Here is a 26,227-nt window from a genome sequence, read left to right as displayed (position 1 = left end):
TTAGAAGGAACGTTCTTGCTGATCAAGATTCCGGTTCATGAGTGTGAACACCCTAAATAACACAGTAATACGGATAATACAATGGGTTCAAAAATGCAAGGCTACAGTTTGTTACTGTGTTGCATCCAATTTGGAACTACTGCTATGCTAGTGTGTGAAATGCTAAAGTAATTATCAGCAACCATTATATATTTAAAGTCTCAAGAGTTTCTATACAACCCACTTTTCATTGTTCATAACTTTTCTGAAGTGTATCTGTGGATTAAAGTTTCCATGCCTAAAATGTGTGTATTTTTTTAAAAAGAATTTCAGGCAGTTGTGCTCAGCTACTTGAGTTATCTGAAGAGAAACAAAACAAAACCCCATACGTATTCATCTTTTGAAGGCAAGCCTTTTGTGTTGAACATGAATAAGTGAATGAACTTTGGAAGTTTTAATTTCACATAAAAATAGTTTTCACTGAGGTGTTGTAGCTTTAGATTTTTAGCGTTTGCCTTCCAGAAGGCTCTTTTGTGGATTAATGGAACCAACGGGTCTACTTGCTGCCATCTGATTTTGTCTCACACATATGTAAAGGCTAACAGAAGATCGCATCATATAAGCATTACGAGATGTACATATGGGTGTCATTCAAGAAATTGTATAGATGTACTACCAATGTTTAAACCGTGTTTATCAACCCTGCTTAATTACAAAGTTCTCCCAGATAAAGGAATACTGATTTACTTATCTGCCAAGACCTCTTATGTAAATTAGTCAGGATAAACCAAATACAGTGGAAGTACAGGCAAAACAAGTTAATAGGAGGACTTGTAAACATCATAGCTTCACCAAACCAAAGCACGGAGCAGTGGGGAACAAAGATCTTTTCTGGAGGTACACTTTGAAGCGTATCCTTTTGAAGGTTTGTTGGACTACAGGAAAGATAAGAAGGGTGTTTCTTTTCCCATCACTTGAGGGAACAAAAAGGACAGCACTTCTTGCATCCATGAAAGTTTGATCCTGGCCCTGAGGATTGGTGACACAGAGGTTGCTTTAGATGAGAAACTTACCATAGATAAAGGTCTAAGCATAACTTTTAACAAGCCTTTGTCTTTTAGAAGCGTGGTATACTTATGTTGTATTTGTAACCATTACTGTGTTTCCACTATTCTTACTCAATCACTTGAATCTGTTGCTTATTAAACTTATTCTCCTTTTACTATAAAATCATCTCAGGGTATGTCTATGCAGCAAAGAAAAACCCATGGCTGGCCCTTGCCAGCCAACTCAGGCTCATGGGGCTTGGGCTGTGGGGCTGTTTCATTGCTGAGTAGACTTCTGGGCTCAGGCACAACACTGAGCTTCGGGACCCTTCCACCTCACAGAATCTTAGAGCTCGGTCTCCTAACTGAGCCTGGAAATCTACACAGCAATGAAACAGCCCCAGAGCTTGAGTTCCGTGAGCCCAAGTTGGCTGATACAGGCCAGCCGTGGGTTTTCCTTTGCTGCATAGACATACCCTCAGCACTATGATATTAAGAAGAGTGTGCTTTCTCAGTTGAATCAAGTAAGCTTGTGTGTACACTGTCTCTTTGGAGGCAAAGGACTTGGCAAGTGATAGGGGGCTGGCACTACAGAGGGACACTTCTGGGAAGTTCAGGAACTGAGATATACCAAGTGTTAACCTATGAGACAAAGTAAGGGCTGGCAGAGTCCTGAGAAGCTTGCCTGAGGTGGCTAAAAGACTGGGGAACATCTATCTCTGAGTTTAGCACCAACAAGTCTCACCCACCACCTCAGAGAGTGAAAAACAGTGACCTATGGTTCTGTATGCCTTAAGAAATATCACAAGACCCATGGAGATGATATTTCTTTTGCACCACTATCCATGGTACATGTAGTAGGTGAAAGGGACTAAAGGGGAAACTTTCACCTTTTTAATCTCCCCTGCACTCAGGAGCAGCGCCAGGGTTTTTGGCGCCCAAGACGCAGGGCCGGCTCTAGCCATTTCACTGACCTAAGCCCAGCGGCACACCGTGGGGGATGCTCTGCCGCTTGCCAGTCCCGCAGCTTCAGTGGACCTCCTGCAGGCATGCCTGTGGATGCTCCACTGGAGCGGCGGGACCAGCGGACCCTCCGCAGGCACGCCTGTGGGAGGTCCACCAGAGCCGCTGCTGCCCTCCCGGCAACCAGCAGAGCGCCCCCCGTGGCATGCCATGGGGGCTTGAAGCTGGCCCTGCCTAGGTGGGGGTCCTTCCCGCGCTCCCAGTCGTTGGCAGCAATTCTGTGGCGGGGGGGGGTCCTTCCGCGCTCCTGGTCTTCGGGGCACTTCAAGGGCGGGTCCCAGAGCGAGTGAAGGACCCGCCGCAGAATTGCCGCTGAAGACCCGGAGTGCATAAGGACCCCCCGCCTCCAAATTGCCCCCGAGGGTGGCAAAATGCCGCCCTCCCAAATCCTGGTGCCCTAGGCGACCGCCTAGGTCGCCTAAATGGAAGCACCGGCCCTGCCTGCATTGGCTTGCAGGACTGGCCCCAATGTGTCCCAAAGCTACCAAGCTACCTAGTTTTGGTCGAGTTAACACTGCCCTATCAAACTAAACTGCTTATAAGAAAGAAAAACAGATTTTCCAGATGGCCTCTAAAACTAATAAAATAAACTCAATTTTCACTGCCATTTAACAATATTTCTTCTATGCTTGGTCTACTATAAGTCATTAGAATATGGGCTGCTCTGCCTCCCACAAGGTCTTGTCAGCTCTAATTGAATAAACTGAAGTTAATGTTTTCAGTCATCAGCTATGTACATTTGCAAAGAATCCCATTTACTCAGTTTTGTAGTCCAGTTCAGTAAAGTTAACTTCCATGCTGTCATGAAAACATTTACAGAGTGCATTTCAGACATGGCAAACAGCTTTGTGTCTGTCAACAAAGAATGTTTCAAGCATCAAGTTTCAAAGTGATAATTGTATTTACTGCATTCGTATTTATAAAGCAATGCATTGTATCCCACAAAAGTATGTGCTGTCTAAATAAGGTTATTAAATTGCTGTAATTATCCCTAACACTCTTAAACAATCCAAGATGCAGTATTGCCTTAAGGCAAGTAAGCAAACATGTCAAAAAACACTAACATAACTATTTAGAAATTATTTGGAATAGCATTACATACTGGTTGAACACTGATAACCAATGACTGCAATGAAGCCAAATATATTGATTCCAAATGCTGTTCTTTATTGAAAGCATCACTCCCCCACTCATCCCCATGTTTTCAGCACTGATAAGATCCTCTACTTCCAATATGCTTTTCCCTTGCACCTCTGCAAGCTACACAATATTCCATTTCACATAAGGCTTCTGATTGACAGTACTGATCTGACAAAAAACAAAACAAACAAACAAATGAAAAAACCTCCAACAAATTAACATAGGATGGTCAGATTACTAGTATATATTTCCTTTTTGCCAAAACCTTTGGCAAGAGCTGGCTAACGTCAAAAGCTTGTAGGGGGCTAGAAAAAACAAGAGACCATGTTTTGAATTTACACAAGCATGCACTCAAATAAATACTAAGTGATACAAAGAGCTGAGTCTTGGTCCTATTTTTACAGAGTAGTTTGTTGTTAATAATCTGATTTTAAAACTGCAGTCTTGTAGTAGATAATCTCTATTTCAACTAATGTACAACATGGATGTAATTAGTTCAGTGAAAGTCTGCTGAAGACTTGAGTGAATACATTCTCATCTGAGAAAGTTTGCCTATGCTGTCAGCCAAGCACAACACATACATAACCACTTTATAACTTTTAACCCACCCCCCCACATTATTGTACAAAGAGAGAGAGCCATTTTCTTCACATTCCATTCAGGAATAGCCTTTAAGAATTAGAGTGGCTATGAATACACTTCACATCAAGCCCAGAATATTCAAAATACAACTGTACTTGATAACACTATTGTCTATTCTTTGGATTTCTTTTGTAAATAGTAGTCAAGATGCTATTTATCTGGGTGTGTTAGCAATTTTAGATCTGCATTTTGTAACAGAGGCAGACAAAAAGGGGGTAACTGTTAAAGAAGTGGATCAAGTCATCTTTAGAATATTCATGATGTAATTAGAAATACATCAGGACAAAAACTTGTATTCGCAAATAGCTGCTGAACAATAAACTGACTGAGCTGGGATTCCTGCCTAAATCCAATTTAAGACAGCAGTCCTAGTTTTTTTATTATTATTATTTATTAAAACAATTGCCCCATTATCTTGATATTGCCTCTCATAACTTCCATCTTTATGCACCTAACTTTTTTTTATTTATGGTGTGATATTTCATGGTAGAACACAAGTTTCTGATTTTTTTAAAAGGTCGTTCAGTGAAAGGTACAAGACAGGCAGTCTGCTTGAGGACAGAACTCCGTTTAGTACACAGAAAAAATAACGGACAGCAGAAATGCATCATCTGTCAAACAACCCTCACACATATACCAGAGGGACAAGAAAAGGGTGAAATTAGTAGTTTAAGAGTTGCTCAGCATCCCTGCCTCTTCTGTCCTTGGAGTCTTTGCACACACAAGCTTGTTTCTAGGCCCCTGAACAGCCATTGTTAACAAACTAAACCACATTTGAATCAGTTACTGGTGTCCAAAGTTACATAGGATAAAATATCCTATTATCAACACCCAGTCCCTATGAAGGGTCATTTCTCAATGACACTGTAGGGGCCTGACTCTCCTCCCAACAGTTTATCACTAGTGTTACTATTTGTATAAATTTGACCACAAAGTGTGTGTGTGTATGGGGGGGGGGGAGAAATAAGACATTTACCTTGAATAACAATGGATATTCACACACTGCATCGGTTCCTAGGCACTTATGCACAAATAGTATCAGCAGACGATCACAGCTGATGCCCATTCAACACCCTCTTGGTTCTTAAAAGGAAAGGCATCTTCCTAACAACTTAAAGAAAACGACTGCTCTATCCTTCAGCCAAGCAGAGGGGAGCCTGATCTAAACCATCCTGGCCACAAAGGAATGCTGCCTCCATAGCATATTCTTCCCAATTCCACATAATCCCTACTGTGAGTGTTCAGCACAAAAGCTGGGTGGGGGGAGATCTCTGCCCGATCTCTCATCCACTCTAAAATCCACAAGGCATATCAGCACAAATTACTGCAGTCAGAATTTGCATAGTTTGCCCATTGGCATCATAGAAAATCCTCCCCTCCAAAAAGGAGCTCTGCGGGCAGAGTTGGCTAGGAAAACTCATTTGCCCAATCACAGCATGCTTTCCAATAATAACAAAGCAGGAGAGGTGATAAAATAATCACATCAATCATTGAGAGTGCTTTTTCAATACATATTAACTTTCCTGTTGCAGCCCAAAGATGCTCAGAATTTCTGTTAGAGAGGTGCTCCCTGAGCATTCAGACATAGAAATACATTATCCCAAATGAGGGGTGAAGTAGGAAGAGAGATTTCAGAAGGGAAAAAGAGAATGGCAATACAGGCCACAGAACAGGAAAAAAGAGGACAACAGATAACTGGGGGAGACACCGAAATAGGAAAGGGATACTACTCTGATTTCTAAAATTTAACAAAGAGAATTCAACAAAGAGAAAGCAACAAAGGAAAGAAGAATATAAATCAAAGGCAAAACAACAAAAACAAAAAATGCCAAATGATTATGAAAGGTTAAGAAAGCAAATTAGGAAAAAATGAAAAGAAGCGATGTAACATCCAGAGAAATCTTCCTTTGGGCAGGGATATTATTTCCTTACATTTATATATAAGGGAAAACAGCCATAACAGTCTACTGTTAATAAACAGATTTTAAACAAATTTTGGCTTCTTGTAGTGGGCATATTGGTAGGTTAAAAATAGCTATGATAGTTTCTCCCTCTGTAGTTAGGCTCATAGCAACACACACAAAAGTTCATATATTATTTATTATTTTAGTAGCACCATTCATAGGGTAGGTGCAGTACTCACCTATAAGATGACAATGCCCCTACCCCAAAAGAACTTAAATGTGAGGAATACTTAGCTACTGCAGCAATTTAACAAAAGACAGAATTTGTGGGAGATAATGAAAGAATACAAGTTAGATAACTAGTCCTCTATTTATACACCCTCCCTCTCCTTAGGGCTTTAGCACTATAATATAATAAGTAGAAAAATATTTACATACTTTAGACACCAAATACACTATACCAACAGGTTCTAGGAAAACAGGGGAGTATTAAGGTTAATTTTAGTAGAAAAGTTGTTTCTTAAAAAAAGAAAAAAAATCTGAGAAAGTCTATGGTAGTTGTTACAGCAATAGTAAGATACATATTTGCAGGAAATGTATATATGAAAAAAAAACTTTGCTACAATTTCAGCATTAGTAACAAACTTTCTGGGGTTTTAAAGGCTTTATAGCCAGCATGAGCTTTTAAAACAAATATTTTTCATTATAAGCTTTAATGCTAGAATAAAGCAGCAATTCTATGTCTAATGAGCTTAGGTTATTATTGTCTTGTCTAGCCTCTTCTGAAAATTGGTGTGACAATCATTAATGTCAATCATAAAAATCCAGTTTTTAATTTGTGAGAACAAGTTAATCTTGATTATGAAAACAGGTTATAGAATACAAGATAATGGTTATGGGCATGGTACTGAACCGAAGTCTTTTCCACAAAAGCACTTCCTACTGATATTCCTATAGCATTCATTATTTCTTTATATTTTTTATAAAAGACTTCTCTAACCATTGAAACAAACACCTACTATTGTTAATTGCCTTGGTGATGATCTTGCTGGTTGTAGAACTCTATAGGTATCACTCATTCTCCAAAAAGAGAATTCTCCGATTGGCTCTTCCCATGAACATCCATAATTCCTAAGAAGTAGCAATACTGGATTGGGAAATAAGGGAAGGGGACAAGTTAAAAGGATGAAACTAGTAGGTAAATTAGAACTATTCACTATGAAGGTTTTTGTCAAATAAGGGCCTGATCCTCCAAACATTCACACATATGCATAAAGTTGAACTCATATGTAAGTGATCAGGGCTTAAAGCAGCACTTGTGAAGAGGAATTCTTTGAGGTAACTAGTTTAGAGATAGGATTCTCAGCAAACGATGCAGATTTATTGGGAGGATCAGAACTTTGGGTTCCTGCAAGGCTGTCTGTATTTTGGAGAGATTGCAATTTGTCTACTTACTAGGCAATTAAGGCCCTGATTCTGCACTGCCTTACACTGTATGAGATCACTCACAGCCGTGCACAGTGCTGCTAAATGCTACCTAATCTGAGTGTCAATGTTTTGCATTCATTCTACACAACTAACACAGACTACAGAAGGTGTAAGGCAGGGTAGAATCAAGTGCCTCATTTTAAAAGATTGGATGTGGGGTTAGAATTGTAATGTAATCTTAGGTTTTAAACTTATCAGAGGCCTTGGAATAATTGGGATATGGTAGGGAAGTGGAATCAAGCTAGTGCAGGTTCCTCAGGTGCTTTGAAAATATAAAGTGCACTATAAGTACAGGTTTATACAGTATTTGCTTTATCTGCTATTGAAAACAGACTCTGAACATATTTTTACATGTTAATTTTGCTTGCTCACATTTAAATGTCATTAGTGTCTCCTGGCAGGGCTGTTCCTAGAGGGCTGTAGGGCCTGGGACAAATCAGCTCCTGCTGGCTTGGGGGTCCCACTCTGCATCAGCAGCTGGGTTGGTGGGACAGACCCCAGCCACTGGGACCTTGGGTGCAGAGCTGGCAGCCAGGAGACCAGGGGTGCTGCAGCACTCCCTGCACTCCTAATTCTCATGCCTATGTCTTCTGGGACTGACCGCACCAGCCAATTGCACTGGCCTGTGGGGTCCCCACAAAGTCCAGGCCTGGAGCAGTTGCCCTGATTCACTCTACTCAAGGGATGGCTCTGTCTGCTGGATCAGGTTAGAGTCCAGGTACGTAGTAGTCATGAAGGGAAGTAGCTTGTAGTGAGCAAAAGAGGCATGTTGTTTACATGTACATATGGGATGTGTATAATACAAAATAGGCTTCTAAATATATTTTTATGCACCTAAATAGGCAGACTGATTTCAAAGCTCCTGAGCACCCAGCAGCTACTTTTGAAGTCCAGGGGAGCTGATGGATATTCAGCACCTTTTAAAACTACAAACAGTAATTTGTTTATGTACCTAAAGCCCTAATCCTGAAATGAGCTGTGCTTGAATATGTTCCTGCACCCCAGTGAGCCCCATTGTCTGAGCTATGCCAGCTTCATTGTAGGATTGTGGCCTGAATGTGGATTTAGGAGCCTAACTTTAGGTACTTATTTTTGCAAATCTTGGGCAACCCATTTAAATCTTGTATTAAGTCACTCACTTGTTTGATTATTCACATTGCTAAAGACATAGGATTCTAAAATAGTGCAATATCATATTACTATAACTGGTTCATATGAGCAAGAGAGTAAGTCCAATGGTTCACACTTTGGTTCTGCTTTTCCAGCTTTAAGCCAAAAGGCAAGTTGTTTAAAGTGAGAGGGACATCTATTTGATTTCAGAGCAAATTTTAATTTTCTAAAGGATAGTGTTCATAAGATAAATGATATTTAAATACAATACAAAGTTGATAGAGTCTTTAAAATGGAATATAAGATGAGTTCTCCTTGCTTTTTTAGCTTATAGAATAAGTATTCATTTTGGAACAAATTTTATTATATTCAAGCACATTTTGGACATTGTTTGTACAGATGGCTACTCATATTTCCTACTCAATGTGCTACATTTCTATATATTCAGACTACTAAAATTCAGAAGACTTATCTATTGGCACAGTAGTTAAATATAACCCAAAACCTCTTTGCTTTGTAGCTGAAGATCATGCTGCTTTCAGTAATATCCTACAGCCATACTACCTTTGCCTGTGATCTCACTGGCTCTTACAAGAAAAGTGGTGGATCAAGACAGGATCCAAGCCATGGTCTGGGTTCTTGGACCCAAAGTTTGGGTTAAAGAATCCATGGTGGGGGCAGGGTCAGTTCCAGAGAATGACGGGGTCCACTACAGAAACTAGGTAGCCTGAAGTAATATCGGCAGAGTAAGAGGTCAGGAGCGTCAGGTGCACCTTGGTTTGTTGTGGCTGGCCCTTTGGTTTGCTAGAGGCCATTTGGCTGAATTGGACCTAGGCCCCATTCAGGGCTGGTGCAACCCATTAGGCGACCTAGGCAGTTGCCTAGGGTGCTAGCATTTGAGGGGTGGCATTTTGGGTCCTTCGGCGGTGACCGCGGTGGCCAGATCTTCGGCTGCCTTGGTCGTCGTTGGCATTTAGGCAGAGGGACCTGGGGTAGGGGGGCAGCAGGGAGGGCCGCCTGCAGCAAGTAAGGGGGGGTGCGGCACTCAGGGGAACCGCTCCCTGCCCCAGCTCACCTCTGCTCCGCCTCCTCCCCTGAGCACGCTGCCCCGCTTTGCTTCTCTTCCCTCCTAGGCTTGCGGCGCCAAACAGCTGATTGGCACCGCAAGCCTGGGAGGTGGGAGAAATGGAGCTGCGATGGCATGCCGGAGGAGGAGGCGGAGCAGAGGTGAGCTGGGGCGGGGAGCTGCTGCATGGCTCCCTGGGCTGGGGGGAGCTGCCGCGATGGGGGGACCTCAGGGTGGAGGGGAGGAGATGCTGTGGGGTGGGCACCTCAGGGTGGGGGAGGGCAGAGAGCTGCCACAGGGCTCGGGGGGGCTCAAGGTGGAAGTTTCATCTAGGGCGTGAAACATCCTTGCACCTGCCCTGGCCCCATTCATGCTTAATTCTCCACCAGGTAACCAGTGTCAGGCCTGGTCAGTACTTGGAGGAAAGGGTGTTTAAGGAAGTGATAATACTAACTTAGTAGGTGGATCTGTTCTTTCACAGCCATTAATGTACAGTAGAAACTGAGTTACTGACACCTTGGAAATGGAGGTTGTCTGTAACCAGGGCCGGCACCAGCTCAGCAAGCAGGTGCTTGGGGTGGCCAACGGAGAGGGGTGACACTTCCAGCTCTTCTACAGCAGATCCCTCAGTCCCTTTCGAAGCGAAGGACTGAATTGCCGCCGAAGAATGAAGCAGCAGCAGTAGAGCTGCTGCAGATCGCAATTGCGACTTTTTTTGCATGCGCTACTTGAGGCGGCAAAAACCCTGGAACCGGCCCTGTCTGTAACTCTGAAGTGTCAATAATTCCGAACAAGATGTTACTGACTTCAGCTGTGTGTGTGTCAGAGCTTTGGGAAGTGAGGTCGCAGTGGGGGGTCATGGCTTCTGACCCTCAGGAGCATCAGGGCTTTAGATTCTCGACTTCAGGGGGCTGAAACCAGCACTCACTTCATAGCTAAAGCCCTGAGCCCGTGTCCACCATGAGGCTAAAACCAAGAGCTGAGCTGTGGGGCTGAAGTTCTGAGCTCTTGCACTCCCCCCAGATCTAAAGCCCTGAACCCTAAGGCTCTGAGCAGGAGGTCAGAGCTTCTGATCCTCTGGAGCCACATCACCCTGCAGATTCAGGCCTCACCCCGGTCCCCCCAGCTGAAGCCCTGAGGCAGTAAAGTATTTGCTTTTTGTGTGTGTCCGCGCTGCTGCCTGATTACTTCCAGATCCAGAGGGTGTCCAGTTGACCGGTAAGCCTGGAATACTGGTGTTCATATCTTTGAGGTTCTATTGTACTACTACTCCAGCATGGTTTCAGGGCAGTGGTTCTCAAACGATGGGGCATTTCCCCTGGGTGGAGGGGCAGGGAGGGAGCATCATGCTAACAGCCGCACCTCCAACCCCATTCAGCCCCCAGTCCTGCTCTGCCTCCAGATCCAGTTCTGCCCCCAGACCAGTTCCGACCTCAGCTGCAGCTCCACTCCAACCCCAGCCTGGATCTGCTCTCATTCCCTCTCCACCCCAAACCAGCTCTGCCTGTAGCCCCAGCTTCACTCCCATCCCCAATTCTGCCCTCAGCTCTGCCTTCAGCCCAAGCTCCCTCACTGAGGAAGGCTTGGCTGTGCAGTAATGGGCCGGGGGGGAGGCATAGACAGATTCTGTTACTGATAAGGGGGGGATGCAACTGAAAAATTTGAGCACCACTGTTTTAGGGGATATTATACTATTGGTGTTGCTGCCTTTCAGATGAGATACAAAACCAAGATTCTGAATACTCTTAGTCACTAAAGATTGATAGCACTTACCATAAAAATATTGCTGTTTGACCTTGGTGTTATGGTCAAATTTCAGTTTAGTGGGCATCTTTAGTTTCATACAGTTGGCATGCTTACTTTCTGTGGATATGAAAGTTTTCACTGGTTCTACCATTATTCCCCCTAATAATCAAGATTTTGGAAAAAAGGGTGTCCAAAGTGAGGCTTCCCCAATCCATAGATTTAGGTCTCAAATAAGTGGCCTGGTTATCTAAGGTAGCATATACCTAGAAATTCCCTTCGAATGTAATCAGCAGGATCTCCTGGATGTGTAGCACATCAGAAGATCAGGCCACTTATTTAGGTGCTTAAATATGGATTGGGAAGACTAACTTCAGGCATTCATTTATGAAAATATGGGCCTATATACATAGGTGCAGAAATATCTCTGAAAATAGTAGAAACATTTTAAGTTCAGCTGTTGTACATTGTGCCTTCTCTGATTTACTTCTGCAGTTTCATCTGGATTCATTATTTTTTCCTTCCTGTGCTCAACTACTGTGTGATGTTGTTATGGGCCATTACACTGTTCCATCCTGAAGACGGCTGCTTTTCAGTGCTGGAGGGAGGAAGAATGGAGGTGAAGTGATTCTTATGTGCACAATGTACAGTTCTTTGGAAGCCTTCTTAATGAACCAGGCTATGCTAATGTTAGATAGTCTTATAGTATAATAGTTGTGATTTCTCTTAAAATAGAGACTTAAAATACAACTTGTGATTTTGTTTTTAATAAATAAAAAACCTGGACAAGATATAGAGATGGACTCTGGGTCTAGGTCCAAACTTCCACAAAGTCTGAGAGGGTTCAAATTTTTGCTGTCGCCTGTGTCTAACAACAAATTCTTAATAACTGACTGGATAATAGTACCACTTTCACGGTTCACCCTGAAATGTGTTTAACTAAATAAATATATTGAAACTGCTTTATACTGCCCCCTGGTGTTATTCACTAAAGAGAAATACAATTGTCAAAATTCTCATTGCCTGACTTGCCATAGAGTGACCTCTTCAGTAGTGGATAAGATTACAATAAGCCCCAGTGACAAATTTTATCAGCATTGAAAATAATTTGTTATTGCACGGTGGGGCATATTTTCCACATCTTCCCCAATCTCTAAAATCACTATTCCATTCACATTAAAGGAAAAAGCCACTCTTTCTATGGGGTTCACACAAGGGAGCATGATTTGGTTTTTCATAAGCACCTCACACACCCTAGTCCAGGAACCATGCTGACAAACTTTTTTTTTTTTTAAATCTCTTCTATTGTCCCTGAATGAAGAGTAACAAAGAGATACCGCCAATCAAAGAGATAACCACATAAAAAAACAATTGAGGGTAGACCAGATTGTAAGTTAATGAGTACTGCAATATTAAGGGAATTAAAAAAAAAAAAGGCATGTCAGTTAAAGTGAAGAACTTGTAGCTTCTTTGCACACACCACTGACTGGGTGAATTTAATAGCAATGCAAAAATACTATTAATGCATCTAAGGTTTTTGCACACATCTTTTTCCATGGCTGTGGGTTTTTCATGGATGACTCCACAGCTGTGGGTCTGAGTAACTATAAGACTGACACCTCTTTGTTCTGCTAGACAAAATAATAGCAATGAGATACATCATTGTATCAACATTACAGTATCTTCGCTTTCATAATATTGCATCCTCACTGAGGACTTATATCTCACACAGCATTTCACTTTTAGGTTACTGGTTTGATTCCAGTTCTGCTCAGCAGTTATCTAAAGTTATTATCAACTGATGATTATATGCATTTAGTACACTTAGTATATTTCACCATTTTTAGACATGTTGTTATTGGTATGAGAAAGATTCCATATACATATTACAGGTTATAATCTTTGGATAGGTATCCATAGCATAGGGTAGGTGCCCTAACGTATACTTTATAATTCTGAAGTGTTAAATTAACAGGCATATTAGGCTAGAAACGGTAAAAAATAGTCAACCCAGTAGAAATTTTGAGTATCTGTATGACTTGTTTCACTCTAGTACATTAATGTAGTATACAACTTGACTATCAGTTCTTTCTAACCAAGCCAAAATAAATCAGTTAAAGATTAAGCTTGTTTTCTGGTGTCAAACATTTTCACATTCTCTTCCTTATTAAGGTCTGCTATTTTTAGACTATTCATTCTCACTTGCTTTTCAATTTAAGGAAGTACAGCTGCTTTGAAATACTTTAATGAATAATTGTGTTAAAATCATGTCAAAAACATGTTGCTTTACAAAATAATTGCTTTGATCTGACAGTTTCTTTTCTTGTTAAAGATGCTTAAGAAAACATCTGATTTAAGACAAAATATTGGCTGACACATTTCCAATAAATGCCCAGGTCTGCAAGTTGCAATTGCCCTCAACTTCCATTGGCTTCAAAAGGATTTGAAAGCTCTCAGCACCTGTCAGATTTTGCTCAGTTCCCTTAGTGGTGTTTATAGCTTTTAGAAATGTAAAATTTAGAACTTTCACAATAGCTAACAAGTATGATTTAACAATTAAGAACATTGTGAAAATTGTTATTACAGTAGATATTTCAGTATGCCCATCAAGCATAACAATAAGATTCAAAATTCCAATGACCTATTGGAGGAAATGTTTTGATAAAGGGACCATCTTGATATCTTCTGCGAATGTCTCAGTCTGAAAGACTTCTGTCTGGAGGTGACAAAATTATTAGAAAGGTTTTTTTCAGGTTATTTATCCAATGTTCTAACTGATTGAGAGAAATGCAATATATACACTTATTTACAGTCTTTGTGACTGCAGCATTTAAGGACCAGATTGTGAATCCCTTTACTCACATTGGTGAGACACTAGTCTCATAAGTAGTCCCCTTGAAGCCAATGTTGGGCCTGGTTCTGCCACCCTTACTTGGACTGAGTAGTACCTGTAGTAAGATGAGGCCCTGAGACATAAACCCTTGGTATCAGAGGCCCGGTCTGAGGCCTGAATGGAAGTAATGGCCAAGACTTTGCTAACATAAAGAAAAGTTATGCTGTGAGCCAGAGGCAGGCCCTGCTCACAGATGTTGGCAAGAAGGCTGCTAAAAACACATATAAGCACTAATAAGATGAACGTGTGCCAGGATGGCACCAGAACAGCCCAGTATGCACACATCCCACAGAGATAACAAGGAACAGGCTGACCCATCCTAAAGACGGGGTCAAAAGGACAATATGATGGATAGACTTGTTTGTTCAAACCAACCTCTACCAGGAGAGAGGCAGCACCCAAATGTATAGAGGGTCTGTACCTCAAAGCATCAGGAGTGATGTGTAACCTGTTTGTTCCTGTGTATAAGAATGCAACCGTAAGTGGACATCTTTGTCAGGCCTAGGGGGTAGTGGCAAATCCCACCACTGACTGAGCCGGTCCCTTGTCAGGGAGCACACATGTACTAGTAGAACTGTAGACATCTGATTCGGGGAGCTAGAGACTGTGTTTTGTTTGACAATAAACCTGGCTGGGTGCCTTCAGACCTTATTAGAGTCTATGGTCGCTGGGTGGTTTGCTTGAGATCTGCTGTGCCAGCTATCTGCACAGAGCTGGGCCAGAACACAGGGAGAACACACATACACGCAGCCGACTGTTATCATCATTGAACAGAGCAGAGCACCACACCAGTGACGTCTGACGACAGTACCTTACTCTGCAAGTAGAAATCAATGGAAATATTTGCGGAGTAAGGAACCACCAAGGTAATGGTGATAAAATCTGTCACTTCATGAATATATTAGTAAAACCACTTGGCTGTCAGCATGCACTGTTAGAATTTTCTTGTACATTACCCTTGAGCAGGTCCATGGTGATACTCTTCCACAAAAGTAAAATTCGAAGATATCAGCCATTGTCTGTGACCATTTTAAACTGCTATACACCTACCTGACATGAGGTGTTGGGTTTCCAGCAACTCTGCACTCCAGCAGCACCTTGCTTCCTTCAGCCACTTCCTGGCTCCGGAGTTTCTGAGTAAATCGAGGAGCTGAAGACTGATAGCTACCTGGATTGGTGAGCTCATGGTGGAAGGCAGTTTCGTTTTCTTGAGTGACATTCTTCCTGTCAGGGAAGAGCTCTCCATTGTGGTGAGTCTCAGGTAACTTTGCCTCAGGTTTGATTTCTGGACATGCTTTGCCATGGCTCCGATTCACTGAGGCATTTATCGTGGCTGACTGTTTCTTTTTAGGAGATAGGTATCCACTGTCAGGAGAAGAGGAGTCCCCATTGGGACTCCTGCCTCTTGCCTTTGCTGCTTCTCTAAATATGGAAGAAAGTTCTTCAATGAACATGGCAGCCTTGTCACACAGCTTGTTCCTGAAAGGAACATCTCCTTGGGACATTGATTTGGATTTTGGGCTTGTCTTTTGCATATTTGGACTACATCTCTCTGCATTTCTTAGACTCCGAATAAAGCTGGGGCTAGTCGTTAGTGAGGGCGAGATGCTGCCTTGCCTCCCAGGAACAGTGCAAATGCTGCTTGCTGCCTGAGGGGATGCGGGTGGTTGCTGTTTTTGTTGCTCTGGGAGAGTTTGAGCTGTGCTGAATAGTGAATTTGGGCTGCTCACCTGAAGCCTCCCCAAAACTTCTTGTTCATGGACTTTGGTCTTCCTAGAAGAAGCATATTCTGATGAGTTTGGAGAAGTGTTGAAATTATGAGTGAAATCCTGCTCTACATTCTGATTCTCCTTCACTGAATTAGCAATAGCTTCTCTGGCAAGGTCAAGACTTTTATTTATCTCCTCCTTGCTGAGAAATGCAGATAGCTCATTTGAAACCTCTCCATCCTGTATGCCTGATAGGGAATCATAAAAAAAGTCATGAAAGGAGGAAGCCTCTGACATGTTTTCAGAGTAATCCTCGTGGGCTCTTTTCTCTGCTGAGTAAGCCTCCTTCAGCATTAAGGGTAGAGACACGACCTGCTCATGCCTTCTGTCTTGCATGCTGGAAGAAAATGCACATAATTTCTATAAGCAGTGTGACAATAAAACAAACACTTTATATGCTTGTGTCATATAACCGTAGATTCATTATTTACAAATGACAGGATACAAAAGCAAGTGGGGAAAAAGTCAAATCCTAATGATGTAAGAATTATTTGTAGCATGATCATTCACTTTCAGTTAGGATAGGACTGACTGACACAGAGCAAGAGCAGCCTAGTTAAAAAGTTAGTGTTTTAGGAGTGGGTCCTCTACATGCAGTCCTGTTATGAATTTGTAAGGGTTTTGTTTTGTTTTTCTCCTGCATGTTGGCTAGCACAAGCTCTCATCTCCTCCAAATGATTTTCAGCAATTTATTGGTCCCTATTAATCTTACCCATTCTATTATTATATGTTTAGGTTCATGATCATTTCCATGATGTACCTGCATTTCTTTCCCCACAAAATTGCCCTCAAAATCATAACATATTGCAACATTAAATCACAATAAGAGAACATTGAAGTGATTTAAGCAAATTATTAGTATTATTATTACTATTATTTAGAATCTGAATGAGTAGGAGTCCCTAGAATTCCCTTGATTAGAATAGCTATGCTTTCTCCTGGTTAATAATATAAAATTATTATTAATTATGTTATTTATGATCTTCTGGTTGTTAATATTTCATTTCCTTCACTGCTGTTGGAACATGTATGTTCCTTGGTCAGGGGCATCTCTATGTATTTTGCCACCCCAAGCATGGCAGTCAGGTGGCTTTCGGCTGCGCGCCTGCGGGAGGTCCGCTAGTAACGCGGATTTGGTGGCATGCCTGCGGGAGGCCTGATGGTCCTGTGCCTTCGGCATTCCCGCTGCCAAATTGCTGCCAAAACCATGGGACTGGCGGATTTCCCACAGGCATGCCGCCGAAGGCAGCCTGATTGCCACCCTCACGGGGACCGGTAGGCCACCCCGCGTGGCTTGCCACCCCAGGCACATGCTTGTTGCGCTGGTGCCTGGAGCTGCCCCGTCCTTGGTAGCATTATTATATACAGTGATCATTTAAATTAATAGAACATCAGACTACCATGAACTATAGATACAGTAAAGCAATATTGAAGGGAGTGTGATTCATGCATATATCTTGCAAATCACTTTGTACCAAGCAGCTTCTGTACAAAGATAAAATTGTCTATAACCCACCTCAGTTTTTCTACAGCATTTTTAAGCATCTCATTCCTTGCTTGTTCTGTGGGGGCAGAATAAAACCCGTTCCCCAAATGGAATGATATGCAAGAAATTCCATGAGTTGAAGCTTGTTTGGTTTCCTGGATGCGACTTCGGTGACAACTTGGCTCCAAGAATGATAACTGCTTCTGCTGAATATTAGTTCAGCTGAACAACAGTGATTTAAATATTGCTGATTGTCATGACCATATATACACACACACTCATTTCCATGAGAGTTTAATTTCTTAAAACTAGATTGTTTAAAACTTTGCATGTTCACAGTATGCCTTATTCCATTTCTTCAGTGCTAGCTGGCTTGATAGTCATGAGAGCACTCAGATATATTTACACTGGCTCATGCGCACTCCAATTACTTCTAGTTACTTCACTGAGGCTTACCCAGCAGATAATCATTAGCTGATTGACTGAATTCTTAGACTAGTATATGCCTCTCTTCATATCTCTTTTTTTTGTGTGCGTGCTCTGCCAGTGGATTACAACCAAGGACGCACAAGGGAAGTACAGGGAAGCCAAAGAGTTTGTTTTATGGTTCAACATTTGAAGCATAGTTTTATAGAGGAGGTTGATGGGGTAGTCCTTGCTTTAATTAAGTTGTCTCTTTATTCCTATTTACAGGGGAACACATCTAGAAATCATGCCCATATATTGTCAACAAAATCTAAAAAAGTATATGCAACATAACTGGCTACAATTTAGCAGTTTAGAAGTGCTGAGCATTTCTGAAAAATCTGGCTACTTATTTTGGTGCCTAAGTATGGATTTACATGTCTATCTTTAGGCATCTAAGTTTAAACATTTTGGTCTAAAGGACACTTTTAAAACTTATATTGTAATGTATAAATCCACTGTAATTCACGGAATCCAACATTTCCTTTAGAGCAACTTGCTTCTTTAAGGCACAGCTAAATGAAGTTAAAATAACACTAACCCTATCAAATAGCACATAAGATCATAATTAGAAATATCTAATGCTATTTCTAGCATCTATTGGTTAGACAACAGAATATTTATAATGGTGCTTTGCACTTCTATCTAATAAGTGCATTCACCATTATTAATGCACTGTATTCTTTTAAAGACAACATGGAAAATAAAAATTTTGCATATATATTATTTGGAATGTTTATTTTACGGAAGATATGTTATGCACAAATTATTTCCAAGGTACAATTTGATATTTATCTTGTCATATAAAATCACAGATGCTATACCCATTAACAGGGTAAAATAATTAATTAAAATCTATTATATTACAGTGGCAATAATTTTCACACTTTTAGAAAATATATGAATAAGTAATCAGTTTAAAGCATTACATGAATAAACAGAAAAGTACAGAGTACCATGGAAAGTAATTTTACAGATCTCACTTTCTCATTGTAATGAAAAGAGAAATACTAAGGAAAAATACAAACATCTTTAAAAATGTGCTAAGAAAAATCATAGATTTAAAAAAAATCAAAATAAAATCAAGCTCACTCAAATGAGTAACAGAGTTGAAGGGAAATTTCTAATTTGTGTTTCAAAAACAAATAAATACTTTTTTTCCTATGGATTTTGAAGCCCTGAGCTATTATTCCCTGAGAACAATTAATTGAATACACACACACACAAAATTACAGACCTTATATATGTTAGGCCAGTTTGAAGAGTCTCACATAGAATTAATTTCAGGAAAGGCTGCTTTTTCCTTCTTTGCTTAAGAAAGCTGAAAGTTGCTTAACTATTCAATAAAGATTGCTTGGTCCTGAGTAAGCATCAAGGCAACTGTGGCCTGTGAATTATATCTGTCTGCTGTGACTATGTATTCTTACGCCACTCATCTATATTTGGTAACTGAACTCATGTTTCAGCAGACTGCAACTATCTGGAATTCCAGGAGAAGGGATGTTAGCCCTGGAAGCCACAACAAGTTCTGTGCACTTGGTGCTTAGAAACTCAAGGAACTTGATATTGAATTGTTCCATTTTTGTTGTATTGTAGACAGGATTTCAGTCTCTTTTACAGTATTCAGGAATTTTAAAATGTGACACTTGTTCACAATCAAAGGTCTGTGGTTTGATTTACAGGGGTAAAAAAAACCCCAAAAAACTCCTTATAAGGAGTTTCATCTTAACATTTTTTTTATTTTTACCACATTAAGTTAAAAAAAAAGCTTTTGTATTAAAATAATTGTAAATTGGGCAATATATGTTATAGAGATACATATGACAACAAAATATTCTAACAGGAAAAGTATCATATTGCATTTAGATATGTGATTAGAAGTAGTACCTTATTTCCATCCTAAGTTGTTGGTGGAAAATAAATGTCTAGTTCAAGACTGGAAATTATCTTACTAATAATAATGTGATCCTATCATCAGAAGACAAACCAATTTACTATTGTAATAGTTAACACTCAAAAATGATATTGATGAAAATCTTATACATTTACCAACAAATGAAAAAAGTTGCACAATAAAAATATAGTGGATATATATAGCATTATATTAGTCTGTAGAGTGCTAAATGATCACAGTTCCACTTTCTCATACTGACCTTGCTCAGGAAGAAGTTTTGCCTGATTAAAGACTTCATTGAGAGTTTTGGCTGAGTTTTCCGTCAAAAAATGCACCTGTACCTTTCTAGCATTCATATACTTTATTTTTATTTTGGTTAATTTGGTATGTTTCTTTTTATCTTCTTGTCTACAATCCATTTCTTTTAACTAGAGATGCAGTAGATAAAGTAATATCTATCAGTGGATTCACTGAGATTTTCCCCAGTAGTTGGCAGTGTTGTGGTAGCTGTGTTGGTCCCAGAATATTAGAGAGACAAGGTACATGAGGTAATATCTTTTATTGGACCAACTTCTGCTGGTGAAAGACACAAGCTTTTGAGCTTACACAGCTGTGTGTAAACTTAAAAACTTGTTTCTTTCATTAACAGAGGTTGATTCAAGGAAAGAAATTACCTCACCACATTGTGTGTCTCATTTTTCCCAGCATAATTTTGACTGATAACACTACCATGTCTACCATGGGAAATTAGTTTGTCTTCTGATAATACAGCTGCATCATTGATACTAATATTAACAATTAATAATATCTTTTGTACACCTTTCAACAGGAAAGATCCTAAAGCGCTAACAAGCTCTATATAGTAACCTCTTCACATACGTCTGGAGAGAGATATGTTGTAGCTTTTAACAGTTGATAGAGGCATAACAAACATTTTAGGACAGGAAATAGTATATGGATCTTGGTTACTACAGTTAATTGTGTTCATTCTGTACTATGATCCCATTTTGGTACATCAGGATCTTCACCTTGTGATTACTATTAAGACAAATATAATTTATATAGCACCATTAGATGTTTGAGCCATTTTACAGTAGGTTGAGTGGACCAAACACAGAACAGAAATCCCACTCTGAGAAGTTTACATTCCTAGTGCTGTACTCACTTGCCCATGTGCTTAATATCACAGATGTGAGTAGTCTCATTGAAGCCAGTGACACTGTTCATGTGCATAAAAGTAAGCACGTATATAGGTGATTGCAGAATTGGAGTCAAGACATGCAAAGTGTAGGTCCAATCCTGCAACCACTTATCACCATTTGCAATGCTTACCCATCACATTGCTTAAAAATTGGGTTCTGTATTTAACATGAACAAGTGCTATAGCAGAGCTATTTCATTTTGGAAAAGCATACTGGGCTATCTTTCCTTTTTAAAAAGTAGGTGCAGGCTTTCCCTCACTTTAGCTCTCTTCCCCATTTTGAATTTACATTGATCACACCATAAATGCAACAGTGTTTGAATCCATTTACAGTTCTGTTAAGATGTAAGATTTTGACCTCATCCACACTATAACTTTTAATTGATCTTTTAACTAGTTAGTGGCATGGCTGGCTCTAAACATGGTCTGCATCCATATATAATAATTCAAAACCAAAAAAACTTCAAGTTCCATTAGTTAAGGACCAGCAGTTCTCAAACTGTGGGTCGGGATCCCAAAGTACGTTGAGACCCCATGGGGTCACCAGGACTGGTGCTAAACTTGCTGGGGCCCAAGGCTGAAGCCTCAGACCCACCACCCAGAGCCAAAGCTGAAGCCCAAGCCCCACCACGTGGGGCTGAGGACTTCAGCCCTGGGTGGCAAGGCTCAGGTTACAGGCCCTCCGCATGGGGCTAAAGCCGTTGGGCGTTGGCTCCCCTGCCTGGGGTGGTGGGGCTTGGGCTTTGGCCCCCTGCCCGGGGCAACAGGTCTCAGGTGGGCTCAGGCTTTGGTTCCCCTCCTAGGGTCATGCAGTAATTTTTGTTGTCACATGGGGGTTGCAGTGCAATGAAGTTTGAGAACTCCTAATCAATAAACAAAACCATAGAAAATAAAGCTAAGGAATAAAAAGGATTAAATGTTGAAAGTCAAGCACTCTCAAATTAGGAAATGACAGAATGAACACTGCTTATTCAGTCTTAATTTGCCCCCCTTCTGCGGTATGTATTATGGTACAATCTTTAATTACATGATCCATTGTTTATTATTATAATTATTATTACTACACAGGATGCCTAATTCATTCAAAGCAGAGGACAAATGTGCTCTGAGGATGAATTGGAACTCTGTAGTGAAGGACTCTGTTTTCTGAAGGACTCTTGCTTCCTTTGTTGCAGAAGCTGGAAGGTTTGTAATGAAGGAGGTAGGAGACTGCAGGAAGAGAAAGGATGGTCTTGTTGTTAGGGCAGTTGAATACCACCATTAAGACTAGGATGTGATCTTAATGCCATTGCCACTGAGCCATGTGAGGCTGGGCAAGTCATTTACTGCAAACTTTTCATAGTCACTTCTGCATGTAATTAAAGACTGTATCATAATGCATTCATACAAGGAGGCTGAATTAAGCTTGTCTGGGCAACTTGAGAATGCATGATTTTGCAAACTTTCAATCCTTAATTTTGTATTTCCTAATTTTTACAGTTTAGTTCATTGATGAGAGTAACCTTGACTAAGGTTAAATCAAGTTTTCTGTTTATGAATTTCCTTATTTTTTTAATAGAAAATATTTCTAAATCTATGCATATTTAAAGAATAAAGCACTTACAGCAGGGGCTGGCAACCTCTGGCACACAGCTTCCCGGGGTAAGCACCCTGGCGGGCCGGGCCAGTTTGTTTACCTGCCACGTCTGTATGTTCGGCTGAGTGCAGCTCCCACTGGCTGCAGTTTGCTGCTCCAGGCCAATGGGGGCTGCAGGAAGGGCGGCCAGCACATCCCTCGGCCCACGCTGCTTCCTGCAGCTCCCATTGGCCTGAAGTGAAGAACCACTGCCAGTGGGAGCTGCGATCGGCTGAACTTGCGGTTACGGCAGGTAAACAAACTGGTCCGGCCCGCCAGGGTGCTTACCCCGGGAAGCCATGTGCTAGAGGCTGCCGACCCCTGACTTACACAATTGTCTTCAATGCATTTTTTGCCAGTTTATTTTTGTGATGTGTGACAGACCCAGACCAGTGGGGTACAGAAGTCTGGTAGAGGGCAAATATACTGGTCACTGGCTGAGTAGTCTTCTGTTCCCTGAGTGACCAGAGCAGGGGCTGCACTAGAGTAATCAGGAACCTGCTAGAACCAATCAAGGCAGACAGGCTGATTAGATCACCTGCAGCCAATCAAGGCAGGCTAATCAGGGCACCTGGGTTTAAAAAGGAGCTCACTCCAGTCAGGCAGGGAGGAGGAAAGGAAGTGTATGTGAGGAGCTGGGAGCAAGAGGTACAAGGAGCTGAGTGAGAGACTGTGCTGCTGGAGGACTAAGGAGTACAAGCGTTATCAGACACCAGGAGGAAGGTCCTGTGGTGAGGATAAAGAAGGTGTTTGGAGGAGGCCATGGGGAAGTAGCCCAGAGAGTTGTAACTGTCATGCAGCTGTTACAAGAGGCACTCTAGACAGCTGCAATCCACAGGGCCCTGGGCTGGAACCTGGAGTAGAGGGCGGGCCTAGGTTCCTCCCAGCTCCTGATCAGACACAGAAGGAGCTGATCCAGGCTGTGGGGAAGATCACTGAGGTGAGCAAATCTGCCAGTAAGCACAGGACCCACCAAGGTAGAGAAGGAACTTTGTCACAGATGCTTCATATTTCACCACTCACTGCTGTGTTGACCATAATAAATTAAACTGCTGTCAAATGAAACACATTTGTTTTTATTAATGCAACTTTGTTTTCCCACAGCTTCTAAATAAAACTGTTTTTAACTGCTCTCCACTTGTGAGGTAACTCCCTTCTCTTCATGTGTCATTATATAATGCCTGCATCTGTAACTTTCACTCCATGCATCTGAAGAAGTGGGTTTTTTACCCACCCAATCTTATGCCCAAATAAATCTGTTAGTCTTTAAGGTGCCAGTGGACTCTTGGTTGTTTTTGTGGATACAGACTAACACAGCTACTCTCTGACACTTGTTTTTAACTGTGTAACAACACTAAGTAGGAACTCAGAGCTATAATTCCCTGCCTATTTAAAAGGTTAATTCAGAAAGTCACCCTCCTCCTATCTTTAAGCAGCACATACAAAATGCCACTTCCTTGTCATGTAAATTGTTTCTTATTTCCATGAAACCCTTTTTGAGGACAGTAACAATTATCCTTTGAAAAGAAACAGTGTAATTTACCCCAGTTCAAACCTAAAGGAGCATTGCAGGAGCTTATCCAAACCCAGTCAGCTCTTCATCGGACCCTTCTCTGTGAGAACGTTCCAGTACCTGAAGTAAATCAACAATCAAAAGCAGCTGTTGCCATGACAACCAGGGCATTCTCCCCAAGTATGAAATGGAACTGTAAAGGGAAAGAGTGATAAGTGGCTGACTATTTCTGATGTCACAAGTTACTGCTCAGGCAGCAGCAGCAGTAGACAGGGGATGTGTGTGTGTGGGGGGGAGAAAGCAAGTTTTTCCAGTGTTCCAGTTTTCTCAAATTTCCTAAAAACCCAATATACAAACACAAACCACACATGTTAATTAGTGGCTGAAATCTGATTCAAATTTCCCAGGTGTGTTTTCAAAAGAGGGTTCCTAACAAAGGAGAGGTACAGACCCTGTAAAACAGAAAATTCTTTTGCAACCTTAACTATGATCTCTTTTCTGCAAGACCATAATACTGTCGTTGCCTCTGTGCTCAGTGGTAGCAGATGGCAGAACCTTACAGGTCAGCTTTTCATTGGAAGAGAAATCAATTACATGGAATATGAGTATATTCTTAGTGCAACTGGTTTATTTTACACATACAGTCCAGTCCTTGAACAGAGGATGTCACAAGCAGCACACAGGCAATCCCCTCTTTCAAGTATCTCAGCCCAAATACCAGTGCTTGAACTCCAAAGAACAACCCCATCTCAAGAATTTATTCTAGTTAGTGAGATTAAGGCAGAGAGTTACTCCTTTGTTGCTCACCATAGATATGCATCACAAAACTGATAACATGGCCTTTTCTTCCTAGACTAAAATTTTGCTCTGATGTGAAGAAAAAAGTGCTTCTAACCTAAGTTTATCAGAATGATCTGGTGACCTCTATCATAACAATACCTATATGTTGATAACTGGCAGCGGACAGTATGACAACTCTGCCTGGGATTTAAATTAAGAGTTCATTCTCATAAACAGTTCAGCACACTGTTTTTCCCTAGTGCAAATGGATCCCTTACTATATCTGTGTAATCAAGTTGGCTGGTCTTCTTTCCTCTCATCTCTCTGTAATGTAGGCTTTCCCTGAGTGCAGTTCGTAACAACAGGGCTGCCCAGAGGATTCAGGGGGCCTGGGGTCTTCAGCGATGGAGGTCCTTTTGCTCCGGGTCTTCGGGGCACTTCGGTGGCGGGTCTTGGAGCTAGTGAAGGACCTGCTGCCAAAGACCCGGAGCAGAAAAAGCTCCAGTCTTCAGCAGCAGGTCCTTCACTCGCTCCAGGTCTCTTCGGCGGCACTGAAGGACCTCCTGCTGAAGACCCATCGAAAACTCTCGTGGGGCCCCTGCCAGGCCCGGGGCATGGGGCAAATTGTCCCACTTGCCTCCTCCACCTCTGAGCGGCCCTGCATAACAAACTGATAATGCTGTTCTGTGGTTAAATCCTTCAGGAACTCTTTACTCTGCTAAAGCACTATGTGATGGCTTCTTGGATTTTTTTTCCCCCTGAATTCAATGATACAAACATACTTAGGCAGCATGATAAACATAGAGGCACAAACATGGCTGGCAATATATTTGTGACTAAATCTGCTGTTTGGATACATCTAATCTGTGTTTGTTATAAATGCAGCAAAGAATCCCGTGGCACCTTATAGACTAACAGACGTTTTGGAGCATGAGCTTTCGTGGGTGAATACCCAGTTCGTCAGCATCTGACGAAGTGGGTATTCTCCCGCGAAAGCTCATGTTCCAAAACGTCTGTTAGTCTATAAGGTGCCACAGGATTCTTTTCTGCTTTTACAGATCCAGACTAACACGGCTACCCCTCTGATATTTGTTATAAATGGATCACAAGAGAGTGTCACAAAATAGTAACAAAAACATGGTTGCTGTATTAAGATTAAATAGTACCTGTGGTAGTAAATCAATTTCCCTAAAAGTCTCTAGAATTCCTGTGGCAATGCAAATAACATACTCTTCTAATTTCATCAGTTTTATTGCAAGTCTGTGTGTGATGATGCCATATGACTAAGAGGACCCTAAGACTGTGATTGCAGCATGAGTCAACATACCCAAGCTAGCTTTAATCTAGTTAGCTCAGGTCCTGGAGCTCCGGTGTTGGAGCGCTCATGGGAAAAAAATGGTGAGTGCTGAGCAGCCAACTTGGCAGCCAACTTACCTCTGGCACAGTAGAAAGCTAGTGTCTCTGTGAAGC

General features: G+C 41.4%; 1 protein-coding gene across 3 annotated transcripts in view; it reads right to left on the bottom strand.

Annotated features, from left to right (window-relative positions):
- Nucleotides 1-19,117, bottom strand: part of PALLD (palladin, cytoskeletal associated protein) — a 338,972-nt gene extending 319,855 nt beyond the window's left edge. For 2 of the 3 annotated variants that reach the window (XM_050946163.1, XM_050946157.1), the window contains exons 1-2: nt 18,992-19,117; nt 15,085-16,140 (exon numbers count right to left, since the gene is read on the bottom strand). In XM_050946163.1, the coding sequence (XP_050802120.1) occupies nt 15,085-16,139 (1,055 nt within the window). In that variant the 5' untranslated portion in view covers nt 16,140; nt 18,992-19,117. The remainder of the gene's footprint in view (nt 1-15,084; nt 16,141-18,991) is intronic. The other variant, XM_050946156.1, reaches the window with a different exon arrangement.
- Nucleotides 19,118-26,227: the final 7,110 nt, after the last annotated feature.

This window comes from Gopherus flavomarginatus, chromosome 3 (assembly GCF_025201925.1).
Source record: "Gopherus flavomarginatus isolate rGopFla2 chromosome 3, rGopFla2.mat.asm, whole genome shotgun sequence".
Classification (NCBI taxonomy): Eukaryota; Metazoa; Chordata; order Testudines; family Testudinidae; genus Gopherus; species Gopherus flavomarginatus.
The sequence above is the reverse complement of the archived record's forward strand: the minus strand, read 5'-3'. Positions and strand labels throughout refer to the sequence as shown.